Source organism: Mustela putorius, unplaced genomic scaffold (genome assembly GCF_011764305.1).
Source record: "Mustela putorius furo isolate JIRA1106 unplaced genomic scaffold, ASM1176430v1.1 tig00003859_pilon_pilon_pilon, whole genome shotgun sequence".
In the NCBI taxonomy this organism is placed as follows: Eukaryota; Metazoa; Chordata; class Mammalia; order Carnivora; family Mustelidae; genus Mustela; species Mustela putorius.
The window spans coordinates 34,691,789-34,705,479 of record NW_025422011.1 but is presented as its reverse complement, the minus strand read 5'-3'; the positions used below and the strand labels follow the sequence as shown (position 1 = coordinate 34,705,479).

Genomic DNA, 13,691 nt, shown 5'->3' with positions numbered 1-13,691 from the left:
GGGATAAGTCAGCTTTTGGGCCTTTGTTTTCTATTTTCTGGTTCTTTCTTTTGAAAACTAGATGATTTATTCTCTTGCCCCTCTGGGAGCAGAGCAGGTCATAAACTGAAAACAAATGTCTGTAGAAAAAAAGAAGTTTCCAGACAGCAGTTCTTCCAACAGATAGGACATTATCTATTCAGTAGAAAAAGCCAAGCTTGCTCAATTACTATTTTTTAATACTCTAAAAACACCCAAAAACCACACCCCTGAGAGTGGCTGCTTTTCCATGGTCATCTTTATCTAAAGCTTCACAGTGAAGTGACTCATGACTCCAAAGAAGAGGGAATGGAGGCCCAAAGACTAACAAGACCATGAGCCCCCACCTCCACAGAGCCTTTTCTTTGGGCTAAACTCCGCTAACTTGGAGGAAGGCTTCTGGTTTGAAGTGGGGCAAGGGAATTCTGCAGGGCATAGAGAACTCCCTTCCTCTCATGGAACAAACCAGCACACACAAGTGCACACTTCTAGTCTCTCTCATACATCTTGCATGCACACACTACTAAATGTCACATTTACTCTAAAGTTTTATGTATATGTGTATGCATGTATACACGTGCGCACACACAAACACACACACTCTCTCTGTAGTCACCTATAAACACTCATACCTCAAGACACATTCACAAATATGGGCACATACGTGGTGGTCATTTTCTAGAGTGTTGAGTCAGAGAGGATCCTGGAGAGTGCGGAGCTTCTGTCAGTTCAGAAAAGGGAGTTTTTTTTTTTTTTTTTTTTTTTTAGTTTTTGACAGATTACTATCAAAGTAAAATGGATTCACAGAACCGCTCTCAACTGCTCTCTTTGTAAGGATTCATGAGGGTCAAGTGCTAGGCCAGGAGGAGCTCCCTGCAGGCATTTATTTTTTGTCTTTAATTTCAGTAGTTTGGGGATGCCTGGGTGGTTCAGTTGGTTAAGCATCTGCCTTCTGCTCAGGTCTTGATCCCAGGGTCCTGGGATCGAGTCCTACATCTGGCTCCTTGCTAAGTGGGGAGTCTGCTTCTCCCTCTGCCTGCTGCTCCCCCCACTTATATTCTCTCTCTCTCTCAGACAAACAAATAGATAAAATCTTTAAAAAAAATAAATTCAGTTATTTAAAATCTTTCAATTTAGGATAAGAAATTCTACCTTTTTCTGAGATATTATAATAGGAGAGAAAGATGAATGTCAGTCCTCAACCAATTAACATGCATTTAATGTGTGGTCCTGTCAGCCAGGCCCTGCCCCGAGATCTGGGACAGAGGGATGACTGAGACATGATTCCTACCCCCAATGTAGTCCAACAGGGAGATGAAACCAACACACATGAAACAGATAATCCAAGGTCAAGGTTATACTGTCAGTGCCTAAAAGGACCTGGTCTTGTCAAACACGTTCATTTTGGCACTGGGATACCAATGTCCAGAACGTCATTTACTTATGGCCACACGACCAGATGTTAGACAAATGCTTCTTGATAGAATTATTCTCTCCATCCCTCTGCACCGTTTTATATATATATATATAAAAAACAACTATATATATATACATATGTATATATATACAAACAACTTCACCATGGTTCTGTGTTTTAACTAGGTACCACTATCTGTTCCTTTTCCAGAATTGGGAGGTCCCACAAGGTAAGAGCTGATCTTACACATTTTCAAAGCTCACAGTGACTGACATAGTCATAATTATCCAAAAGGTGCTCATTAGCCTAAAGTGATCTGACATAGTCTAGGTAGTTCTGCTGTTGGCGCAAGTCTGCATGCATTATACAAGAAAGCAGCACAGGTGGGAAAAAACTGAATCTTGGGCACATATTCAAGGTAGAATACCTCAAAGTTGGCATTAAAAATTACAGCCATGTTTCCAAGCCTTTCTGTTTTCTTACCGTTTTGACCTCAGGTCTTGTGTGATTATATGGACAAAGGTAATGCATTTTTATTTCAGCCAGCAGGAAAAGGTCAGGATCCTTAGGGTGTTTTAGACTCTTTATATTCACACATAGAATTGTTGAAAGGTTTTGATATATTTCTCCTAAGGGTTTTTTTGAAATGATACCAGGTTACCCAGTCATCGAACATTTATTTCAACAAGAATTTTTTAAAATCATCATGCCAAACACTGGGCAAGTTGTTGGCTACAAATTTTCCTGGCTGAATTACTGAACATGTACTTTATGCTGAGAAAAAAAATGATAAAACAGCACGGTGTAGTATTATTTTCCCAGGTCTTCTGTAACCCATTGCTGTAACCAGAAATGACAGAAAGACAGCAAAAATGTATTCTCTCACTATTTTGGAAGCAGGAAGTTCAAAATCAAAGTGTTGGCAGGGCTACACTCCACCTGGAGGCTCTAGGGAGAATCTTCCCTTGCCCTTTCCTTGCTTCTAGTGACTCCTGCCAATTCCTTGACCTTCCCTGGCCTGTAGCTGCCTCACTCCCATCTCTGTCTCTGTCGTCTTCTCTTTGTCCTCTCCTCTTCTTAGAAGGAGTCCCCCCACTAAATACAGTGTGATTTCACCTCTAGATCCTTAATTGATTACATCTGCAAAGACCTTGGATCCAAATAAGGTTACACTCTTGAGGTTCCATCTGGGCATGAATTTGGGGAGACACTATTCAATAGCTGTCATTGCACTTTGCTTTCTTGGGTCTGCAGTGACAAGACTGACAGTGAAAGAGATGGCCATGGACGGAAGCTTCACTTTGATTGCATGAACCAGTTCCTGTCATCTTGCTTCTGGTTCTCCATAGTCTTACTCCCTGTCCTACATAGACCCAGATCCAGACTGCTCACCTGGAATTCAGATTTTTTGATCCATGTGACTCTTTGACTCTTTCTCATGTGTTCCAAGCTGTTGACCCATGCTGTCCTGAGTACCCTGGCCCATCTGGATTTGAGTGCTGCCTGTCATCACCCACCTTTTTTCATTTAACAGTTATGCACTGGATCCTTCATAAGAGTCAGACCCCGTCTTGGAACCTGGATTCTCAGCGATGACAGACAACGTCCCTACCTCATGAGTTATGAGGGATAGAAACAGGGAGAAAACAAGCAAACAGATACTTGGCACCTACAACAGTTTCTGGTGCTTAGTAGGTGTTCAATAAGTATTTGTGATTTGGTAAAATTAGCAAGATAGTTTCTGATAGTGATAAGTAATAAGGAAATAGATGAGTGTGAAATAAAGCATTTAAGTAGGATCAACATGGAAGGCCTCTCGAAGAAGGTGATGTTTAAGCTAAAATGTTAAGAAAAGAAAGGAGCCAGCTGAGGACACATGTCTAAGACAGAGGAAAGAGTAAGTGAAAAACATCACTGAACTAAGAATAAACTGATTGTATTTGGGGACAGAAAGAGAACAATAGATCTGACACAGACTGAGCAAGGGGGAGACTAGTACAAGATGACATCAGAAAGGTAGAGGCAATTCTGCTCAGTTCTGCTAGACACTATAGATCAAACAAAGGAGTTTGGATTTTTAATTTCCACTGCAGTTGGAAGCCGTTTGAGGCTTAAGTAATGAATCGATGTGATTTAATTCATGAATTAAAATGAATTAAAAGATCACTATAGCTGCTCTGAGGAGGAAGGATTGTAGAAGGCAAGACTGGAAGAAGGGAGAAGAATGTTTTAGCACATAAACAGGTTATAGGTGTAAAAGATACTGATTCCTTCAGTCCCAAGTGTAACCAGGAGAGGATGGAGCTGGCCAAAGCCACAGGGTTGGTCTGTCTACAGTCAAGACTCATACATTAACCTGAGCTTACTGGATAAATAGCATCATTTTCCATGTCTGCCACAATGCGGAAAAGATTGGAAAGCACAGCACTTATGAACATTTTTCATGTTTTCTGATCATCAAGCTCGTTTTACACACTCTTACTGTGTTTGGAGAATTTCCTGCTGTGGTGACCAGCCTCCAAGATGGCCTCCAGTGATCCCACATGCTGTGATTCACACCTTTGTGTGGTCCCCCACACTCAGTACCAGGGTTTGACTTGTGTAACTAATAGAATAGGACAGAAGTGATTGTACATCACTTCAAAAACAAGGTTGTGAAAGACTGTGGGTTATCTCTTGGGCTCTGTGTCTCTCTTAGGTAACTCACTTTGGGGTACCCAGCTGCCATGTCTTGAGAATACCCAGGTATTGGGCCTATCCAGCCCAAATTCCTCTCCCCATCCCTGACTCTATCTCTGGAGGCCCGTGTTCAAAGGCAACGCCATCTTTTGCATTTTAACTTGCATCTGTGTTTGAAGTTCCATCAAATAGATTCACTTTAAGTGAGTTGCACACCCCCTCCCCCAATTGAGCCTAAAAGCTACTGAAAATCAAAGGAAAATAGGAACGTAACTGAGGGAGAAAAAAATACTTAAAAAACTTGTCTACTTTTTCTTTCTTGAATAATATATGCAAGATATTTCTCTCCAAAATGGCATAGTGAAAGGCTAATAAAAAAAAATCACAAAACAAGCTTTGAATAAATCTTTTAACATTCTAAGCCACTTTAAAACAAAAAATAAACAAGACTACCTCTTGCTATTTTATTGAGTCAGTATCCTTAAAGTAGTTCACAAATAACATTATGTTGATTAAAATAGAACTATTTCGAATAGGACAACAGATATATAATGACCCCCTTTTTTTTAGATTTCAAAGAAAATTAAGGCATATGCTTTTATTTTAATCAATGCAAGTTAAAGTTATGATGTAAAAGGTACACCTCTTCTTCTAATTAAACCCTCAAAGCCAGGCAGCCATCCACAGTTCATTAAAGTTCAGATTTTACGCAAAACCTTCATTATCTCAACTTAATGAGTTTCCTTTTCTTTCAATGCATTGCACTCTCACAGAAGATGTCTGATTTCAAAAGACCTTTTAAGAAATATGAAATAGGGGTGCCTGGGTGGTTCAGTCATTAGGTGTCTGCCTTCGGCTCAGGTCATGATCCCAGGGTCCTGGGATCAAACCCCGCATTAGGCTCCTTGCTCAGCGGAAAGCCTGCTTCTCCCTATCCCACTCCCCCTGCTTGTGCTCCCTCTCTTGCTGTATCTCTCTCTGTCAAATAAATAAATAAAATCTTAAAAAAAATAAAAAAAAAAGAAATGTGAAATAACCCTCTCACCCTGGCTTACTGTTGTGCCTGGACGAACCTGAAGAATTCCAAACTTTTCCTGAAACACATACTCTTTCATAGGGAATAACGTGGCTCAAAAGGGGGAAAATAGCTTATTTGCTACATCCATATATATCTAGGGAGGCTGTTTTGTACTGCAACAGAATCTATTACTTCCTCTACTGGCCAAGTCCTGAAAAGAGTTCCTCTTTTTCAAACAAGAAAACAGAGATTATTTCACACACACACACACACACGCACACGCACAACATGTATTTTAGAGACCCACATGAAAGTGAGAGAAATGAGATGATAGAGAAACAATCAATTACTTCCCAGATACAATGAGGAAAAAAAGTATTTGTGCCGTAGAGGACAGTAATTATTTTGCACCTATTGAATAGGAAGAAAGCTTATGTCTGGTTAGTGGAAACTCTTAAAGATTTATTTATTTATTTATCTATTTGTGAGAGAGATTGCTGGGGAAGGGCTGAGGGAGAGAGGAGAAAGAGAATCTCAAGCCAACTCCAGGCTGAGCATGCAGCGCTACGTGGGGCTCGATCTCACCGCCCCTGAGAGCATGACCTGAGCCGAATGGTTTGTGGAAATTCTTGATGCAAATTCTGAACTTTGATACATTACAGATGGAAAAGTTGAGGTCTCTGCGACTGAAAAAAAGTGATTCTAATGCTGATGTGAAAGGCAGAAGTGCAGGAGAAAAGTAGTGAGAGAATGCACACGAGGGGAAACCCAGTGACCTGCACTCAGACTATGGTGGGATCGATTTTATAATCAGGTGGGAGTGGACTAGCAGAATAATAGGAGATCAGAGAGTTTTGCTTGTAGTTTAACATGTAGTTGCCTGGGATTTAATCAGTTCTTTAGTCAGCTACATGTAATTCATTATACACTGTGGATTTGGTTTTCCTGTCATTGTCCAAGGGGATCGTAAGAGTCTCCAAGAATATACGTAAAATTTGAAAACTCCTGTGAGGCAGTTTGGATAAGAAATTCATAAGGAGGCATATTGTGTGACAGTTAGATTTTGGTCTTTGGAGTCTCCCCAACATGGGTTTGACTTTTCATTTAATCCTTTGCTAACTGTGTGACCTTAGGCAGGTGACTTAGACCTCAGAGTTCTACGGTTACCATCTCTAAAGTTAGGACTATAACAACAACTATTTCAATGGTTGTGATTCAGTTAAGCCAAGTGCATGGAGCAATTTTTCAGTGAAAATCAGCTGTAAATGAACACTTAGGCCAGTCGGGAAAGACGCCACAGGACATAAACATTTACGTCATTGTTTATGTCATTATACATTGGTCAGATCCTGCCTGTCCTCAGTTGCGGAAAACAAAATCAAGGTATAGATCAGATCGTATCTACCAGGAACCACAATTCCAGGTCTGCTTTTGGCCTTTACGTTCATTAAGCTTCAGGACATGGGCTCTGTGCTCTCACCTGGACCCAGTGTACCCCCCTGCGGAAGAGGACAGTGTCCAAGGCAGGGCTCAGGAGTCATCCAGTGCATCATGACTACAGACTAGCTTTATGACCTTGGGCCAGCCACTTAAATTCTGTACTTATGTCTCCTCACTTGAAAAGCAGAGATAGTTAATAACAATGCCCTGCTCCTATGCTTGTTATGGAGATCATATGAGCAATACACTTGGAATATTTTTTAGAGTGTCTGGCACATAGCATGAGCTTGAAAAACTATAGTAAAAATAGTGTCATCATTATAAGAAAGTTTTGAAGGAGACCTTAGGGATTCCACATTCTATGCCTCCTGACAAAAGCTTCGCAGGATGGACTCATGGAAACAAAATGAGGGAGAAAAGAATGAGGAGCAGGTGGGTTAGAGGAGGGAAAGGAAGACGGGAAAATTTGCAATACGGATAACTCAAAGTATAAGCAGCACCAAGGGTGAAGTTTTAATTAACAAATCAAAGATACAAGAAGAAAGCTTAAGTATGGAAATTTAAAAAAAATTTTTTTTAATTTATTTTCAGTGTAACAGTATTCATTGTTTTTGCACCACAAAAATATGGAATGCTTCACGAATTTGCATGTCATCCTTGTGCAGGGGCCATGCTAATCTTCTCTGTATGGTTCCAATTTTAGTATATGTGCTGCCAAAGCGAGCACTAAGTATGGAAATTTAATATTCAACCCGGAAGTTCTCTCCAAAACCCCTTGCATTTAGTGAGCACTCAGTAGACATACGATTAATTGATCGGTTGATTAAATGTGATTTAACACTGAACTTTGCAGCAGACAACCCGAAGCTTGGTTCTTTGGATAGAGTGAGGGCTGAGAAAAGTGTACCTTCTTATGGGCTTCTGAATAAGGCTAGAGAAACAATGAAACGGATTCCCTCCCTCCCTCTCTTCTTCCTCCTTCCTTTTCTCTCTGTGTCTTTGTATAACTAGAGATTTTTGTTCAAGCCATTTGTTGCTACCAAAGATCAAGAATGGGATTGTTGAAACTCTTCCTTACACGTTTAATGCTTACATTCTTGTCCATAAATATGCACATTGACCCCTTTTCTTAATAAGCAGGCCCTTGGGTGCAGGTCAACCTATTTTTAACACTGAAGATGAAAGGGAGTTTAATGTGGAAGGCAAGGAAAAGTATTGGCTATTTGGAGTCTTTTCTTCTGACACCTCTTTAGCTAGTTGGCTATTTCACAACCACTGTGACACAGTCTAGCCAGTTTTGGATTTCATCATCCTTTTCTCTCTTTCCAGCATCCACAGTGACTCCAGCAGTTTCCCAGACTTGTCTAGGGTGAGGGACATCAGCCACTTTGAAAGGGAGCTCCAGGGACACAAAAACTATTACACAAAAATTACTCGGTGGCAGAAGGGACTTAGGTGTGGCCTTTTGTCAGTCATCAGAAATATGACCTCTGCTCTCTCCCCTGTCCTCATTCAGAAAAGATGAACAAATGTAGAACCACGAGTGTCTACTAAAAAGAAACAGCAGAGGAGTGCCAGGCCCTCTGACCCGGAACATTGCCTTCTGTTCCTTTTAATATACTCCTTTTATGGTGCATCTTTTACATACTGAAGCCAATAAATCTCTACTTTCTTTAATGTCGAAGAAATTGGAGTTATAATTTTGTAACAGGCAATCATAAAACTGGCAAGGAACGGCACAGCTCAAGAAGGAAGAGTAAAGCTTTTGAATATCCCAGCGCAACCTGCCAATTGGTGCAATGAAAGCGGACGCAGGGGCAAAGTCGGGCTGCCCGATACAAAATCTGCTTTAATTTCATCTCTCAGGAAAAATTCACTCCAAACAGGGCTCACAGATTTAAAAGAAGATTGGTGCCCAAGTTGAGAGAATGCTCGTCACAGGACATGATTTCGCTTCCTGTCTCCTGGTCTAGGTGATTCACAGTGCAGGCTCTAAACCAGGTGTGAGGATGATTCCTATCAGGATTAATTAAGCAGGAGGTCTGGGAGTATTTCATAGGAGCAGTAATCTCTGGGGAATAGAACAGGCTCTCCAAAAGCAAGTGCCAGTTGAATCTTACTTCGTTAGAGGCAATGACCTGGCATGGGATGGAATCAAACAAAAGGCCAAAGAATAGGAAGTTCTGCCATTAGGAATGCTGAACTATTTCCCAAGAACAGAATCTGTGTCTTGGACACAGGAGTAAGGATATGGTCTAAGAGCAGCATGAAAGACTTACAGATTTAAAAATATATATATTTCCTCCCAGCTTTATTGAGGAATAATTGGCAAATGAAGCTGGAGGGGCAGAGAGATAGGGAGAGAGAATCTCAAGCAGACTTCACGCTGAGCACAGAGCCAGAGGCAGGGCTCAGTCTCACAATCCTGAGATCAGACCTGAGTGTGTTTAGTTAGCATCTAGTACATTGTAGTAGATGCACAATAGCAACAATACAAACATATGTTAATTGAGCCCGAATTATGTGGCAGCACTATTCCAAGTATTCTAAGTATGTAATCTGTATAACAATTCATTAATGCATGTATTGGTATTATCTGAAGAGAAATCTTACGCACAAAAATTTTAAATAACTTCCGCAAGTTTCCAGAGTAACTATTCCCTCTAAATCATGAATGTCTCATTACCTGCTACATCCAAAGGGCACTTCTTAGTTTTTGTCACTGTAGGTTCTGTTGACAGTTGTTGATACTGTAGATCACTCCTCCATCAAATGTTCTTCCTCTTTTGGCCCCCATGACTCCCCTCTGTTCAATGTTTTCTTCATCACTGATGCTTTTCAATCTCTTCCTTACTGAGCCACATTTTAAATGACAGCGATCTCTCCCATTTTCCAAGCTCTCCTTGCCTGGAGAAATCCATCCAACATGACAACTCAATTTCAATATTTCTATGGCTGATTGCCAGTCTCCCCTCTCTCCTAATTCTAGGCTTCCAATTCTAAGCATTTTTCATTACTCATCACATATGACCCAGGTCAGTTTGTGAAACTTCTGGTCTTTCATTCTGTCTCATTCCATTGGGTGCAATCTTGTCAGTTAATACTAGAAATATTTTTCAAATTTAGATGTTCTTGACAATCAGCTACATGCTGATTTAGGCTGATCTAGGCCCTCTTTAGCCTGATCTAGGCCCTCATCATATCTTGCCTGGCTTATCAAAGTGCTTTCTTTACTGGATTTCCCATTTGCTGTTCCTCTCTGAAGTGGTCATATCAGTGGTATATTTCTGCATGCTTGAACACACACCCTTGTCCCCATCATGACTGTGGGAGCCCTAGCATCCCACTCTCTCTGGTTCCTCCTCCACTGTTTTTTCCATCCTTTCAAGGACCAGCTTCTGCTCTTCCTCCTCCAAGGGTTCCTTTCAGCTGGCTTCCTCACCTTCCTAGTTTTCCCAGGACTGAGAGTTTACTTCTCTCTTCACTCTCTGGAGTTATCTTTATAACTCTGCATTTTCTCTACTGTTCTAATATCGGATCCTTGAGGCCCCGACACCATTCGCAGCAGGATTTCAAAGCCTGTCTGTTGGGTGAACACTCTGTGGCATCCTGAAATACCTTACTGCACAGTATGATTTGCTGTGAGGTGTCCCTAGCAACAGCACGACCTATGGCTGAATGCCAGCTGTAGAGAGTCCGCGGTAATCATTTGTGTAGGGCCTGGACACTAGTTTTTCTTTTTTCTTAAAGCTAATTATTATTATTATTATTATTATTATATAATTTTATGTAATATATTTATATTACCTGATCTATGATCTAGTATATAATGTTATATATATAACATTATATATATATACATATAATATATAATTGTTATTATTATTACTATTATAATAATACCTTACCCTGCCTCCCCAAGTCTGAACTCAGGCAGGTGATGCCTGTCTGAGTCTCAGGTTTTTCATTACTAAAATGAGGATAAGTTATATAGACCTTGCTGGGCTATCAAGGGAATTAAATGAGATTAGATATCTAAAAGACTGTGGCAGGGGCACCTGAGTGGCTCAGTGGGTTAAGGCCCCTGCCTTCATGGGGCTCTCCGCTCAGCAGGGAGCCTGTTTCCCTTCCTCTCTCTCTGCCTGCCTCTGCCTATTTGTGATTTCTGTCTGCCAAATAAATAAAATCTTAAAAAAAAAAAAAAAAAAAAAAGACTGTGGCATAGTGCCTCGAACCCTCTCCTGTCTGCCCCCCCCCCTCCCGCCTCCCCAGGAGTTCAGTACTTCGAAGTTATTTCTGGGCTTATTGCCTGAGATGCTGAAGAGGTGGGTGTGCGAGAGGTGCCCAGAGTTCCCTTCCAAAAAGCTCGGATTCTGTGATACTCTAACTTGGTGGTTATGAGAGACGCGTTGGCAATCCCCGGATTTCTAATCAGTTGTTTAGAAAACCAGCCAGGATCCTTGTCCCGGCGTCTTTTTCCAGAAGCCAATATTTGACCTTAGTTCTAACGAGCAAGCCTCCACCGTCTCCAGAACACCGCCGTGGTCTAAAAGGTCCTGCCCTTGGGAAATCCTTCCTTTGTTGGCAGATCTCGGCGCCGAACCTGCATTTGGGGATCTAGCACCCTTAGGCCCATGGTTTTTGCCCAGACGGCGCTTTTTCAAGTTCGAAGCCACCACTCGGTTCTCCAGATCGGGCGGGTGTGGTCCAAATTGTACCTCTAGCGCCACGCACCCGACGCGCGCTTTGAACACAGGCGGCGAGGGACGGTGGTGGAGGGGTTGGTTTGCCTGAGAACCGAGGGGTGGGCTGACGAGAATGCCCGGAGAGCGCCTCGCTCCCACTCTCCAAGCCTGGGCGCAGCCGCTCTGAGCGCCTGGTCCGGAGCCGAGCCCCGCGCTCCTCCAGGAGCGGGAGAGCGCCCCCCGTCCGCCGCTCGCCCGGGAGCCGGGCCCACCGGGATCCCGGCCCGCGGCGCGCGCCCCTGACCCAGCCCCGCCCCCCGGCGGCCGCGTGTGGCGGGCGGGGCGCCGGGAGAGAGGCGTGCGGGGCTGTGCGGCGCCGCCTCCCCTCTGTGCCGGGGGAGGGACGGAGCGGCCGGGCGGGAGAGAGAGAAAGCCCGACCGACCGGCTGCGGGAGAGCTGCATGCAACCGGTGGGAGGCCGGGCCAGCCGGGGAGGAGGCGCGGGCCGTTCCTCGGCGGCTCCCTGACGGCGAGCGCGGACGGCCCGGAGGCGGCGGCTCTGAGCTGGCAGGCGGAGGGTTGTCTCCCGCGCCCGCCTGCCCGGCGCGGTCCGAGGATGCGGGGGGGCGATGCCCGGGGCCAGGGACGCGCTCTGTCACCAGGCGCTGCAGCTGCTGGCCGAGCTGTGTGCCCGTGGGGCCCTGGAGCACGACAGCTGCCAGGATTTCATCTACCACCTGCGGGACCGCGCCAGACCCCGGCTCCGCGACCCAGGTGAGTGCCGCCGCCGCTGCCGGGCGCTACCGGAGGGCCCTGGGCTGGGAGTTGGGGCCGCACCGGGGCCTGGGGCAGAAGAGCGACGCGGACTGGGGCGAGGAGGGGGGTGGCCGCCGAGCTAGAGGAGGGGATCAGGGAGCGGCGCGCCGTGGCCTGATGCTGGACCCCGGCGGGGACCCCGGCGGAGGCCGAATCCAGGGGGTGGGGGCTGGGGCAGGGCTGGAGGGACCACGCCCGCCACCTGCGCTCCGGTCTCCCGGGCTTGGGGGGAGCGGCTCCCGAGCTCTGTGCTCCACTTCCCTGTTTCTGCGCTCCGGGCGAGGGGAGGCCGCGGCCGTTGCACCAGCGGTGGGAAGGGGGACGAGGCCGGAGGAAACTCTAGGAAGTTGGGAGTTGGGGACGGCCCCGGCTGCGGCTGAATCCCGCTGGGCGCTCCTCACCTTTGCTTCGGAGTGCCCATTTCCCTTCCTTGGTCTGGGGTGGGAAGGGCGGGGCGGGATCTGGCTCTGGGCCGGCAACCAGGAGCTCCGGGTCCTGGGCAGCCGGGCCTGAACCGGTTCCCAGCGGGTCGTTTGGCGTGGAGGCGGCCTGGGCCTGGGCGCCGCCGGACACACCTGGCTCGGTGGGCTGGCTGGTCGTGGCCGGGGCACCTGCAGTTATCCCTAGTGAAAGTTGCATAGCTCCTAACTTTGGAAAGTTCGTTTATTTTGGCATTTGACCAATTAAGGTTGGAAGAAGGAGTTTTAGTGGAGCCATTTGCTTTCCCTAAGGGCCCTGGGTCTCCTGCATCTCACCCACTACTGGTTACTGGAAGACACATTGCTTCCATACGTTTACTTGAGATTCTTCTTACCTGGAAAAATCATTTTCTCGAATATTCTCTCAACCTAAAAAAAAAAAAAAAATACTGTGTTAAAGATGGGGTGAGAAAATGGCCTTTGCCCCTGATATTCCTGTGTATAAATATTGGAAATGAGCTATTGCATTATCCAGGACAAATTTGCCTATATATTATATATATGTTATTTAAAGTCTACTTACAGGAAGGATAAGTTAGGGAATTGTTTGATTTATAAAGAGATATACACGGAGCCTGACTTAAATAACATTTCCTTGATAGCATATTCAAAATGGGTCTGTGGGGTGAAGAGAAATCATCTGCTAAAAGTTGATATCAGATTTTCCCTATTGGAAATCTGTTTCTCTATTGAAAAAGAAAGATTATTGTTTCCCATTGCCTGTGGTTACATTAATTAGGTTTATCGGATAATCCCTAATGTGTTACTTCAAAGTGCAGAATTAAGTCAAGAAATAAATGTTGATCCCAAATGATCTCCCTGGAGGTTCAATGCCCAGCCTTTGTGTGACTCATTGCTGGCTGTGATGTGCTGCAGAGCCACACATAGGAATCAGAGCTCCTTATTTTATCAGCTGGGAGTCCTGCATGATTCCTAAGGGGGCAAAGTTTTCTCCTGAAGCTGCAGGAACAAGAAAATTATTTAGTATGCTTCACCCAAAGCAAATGCTAGTGTTGAAATGTCCCACTTCCTTGCCTGTGACTGCTCCATAAGTTTCCATTGTTATCCCACATAAGGGAATAGTTGCTTTTTGGCTTTAAAAGAGAAGATGAATGAAGCCTCTTGCTGAGTCTCCTGTT

General features: G+C 44.5%; 1 protein-coding gene and 1 non-coding gene across 2 annotated transcripts in view; one reads left to right on the top strand and one right to left on the bottom strand.

Moving 5' to 3' along the window:
• Positions 1-7,192: 7,192 nt before the first annotated feature.
• On the bottom strand, positions 7,193-7,299 carry LOC123387789. Its single transcript, XR_006602278.1, has one exon. It is a non-coding gene; the product is annotated as a U6 spliceosomal RNA (small nuclear RNA).
• Positions 7,300-11,599: 4,300 nt separating this feature from the next.
• The window catches only part of SYT9 (synaptotagmin 9), a 204,586-nt gene continuing 202,494 nt past the window's right edge, over positions 11,600-13,691 (top strand). The window contains exon 1 of the mRNA XM_004780172.3: positions 11,600-12,031. Coding sequence (XP_004780229.1) covers positions 11,887-12,031 — 145 coding nt within the window. The 5' untranslated portion in view covers positions 11,600-11,886. The remainder of the gene's footprint in view (positions 12,032-13,691) is intronic.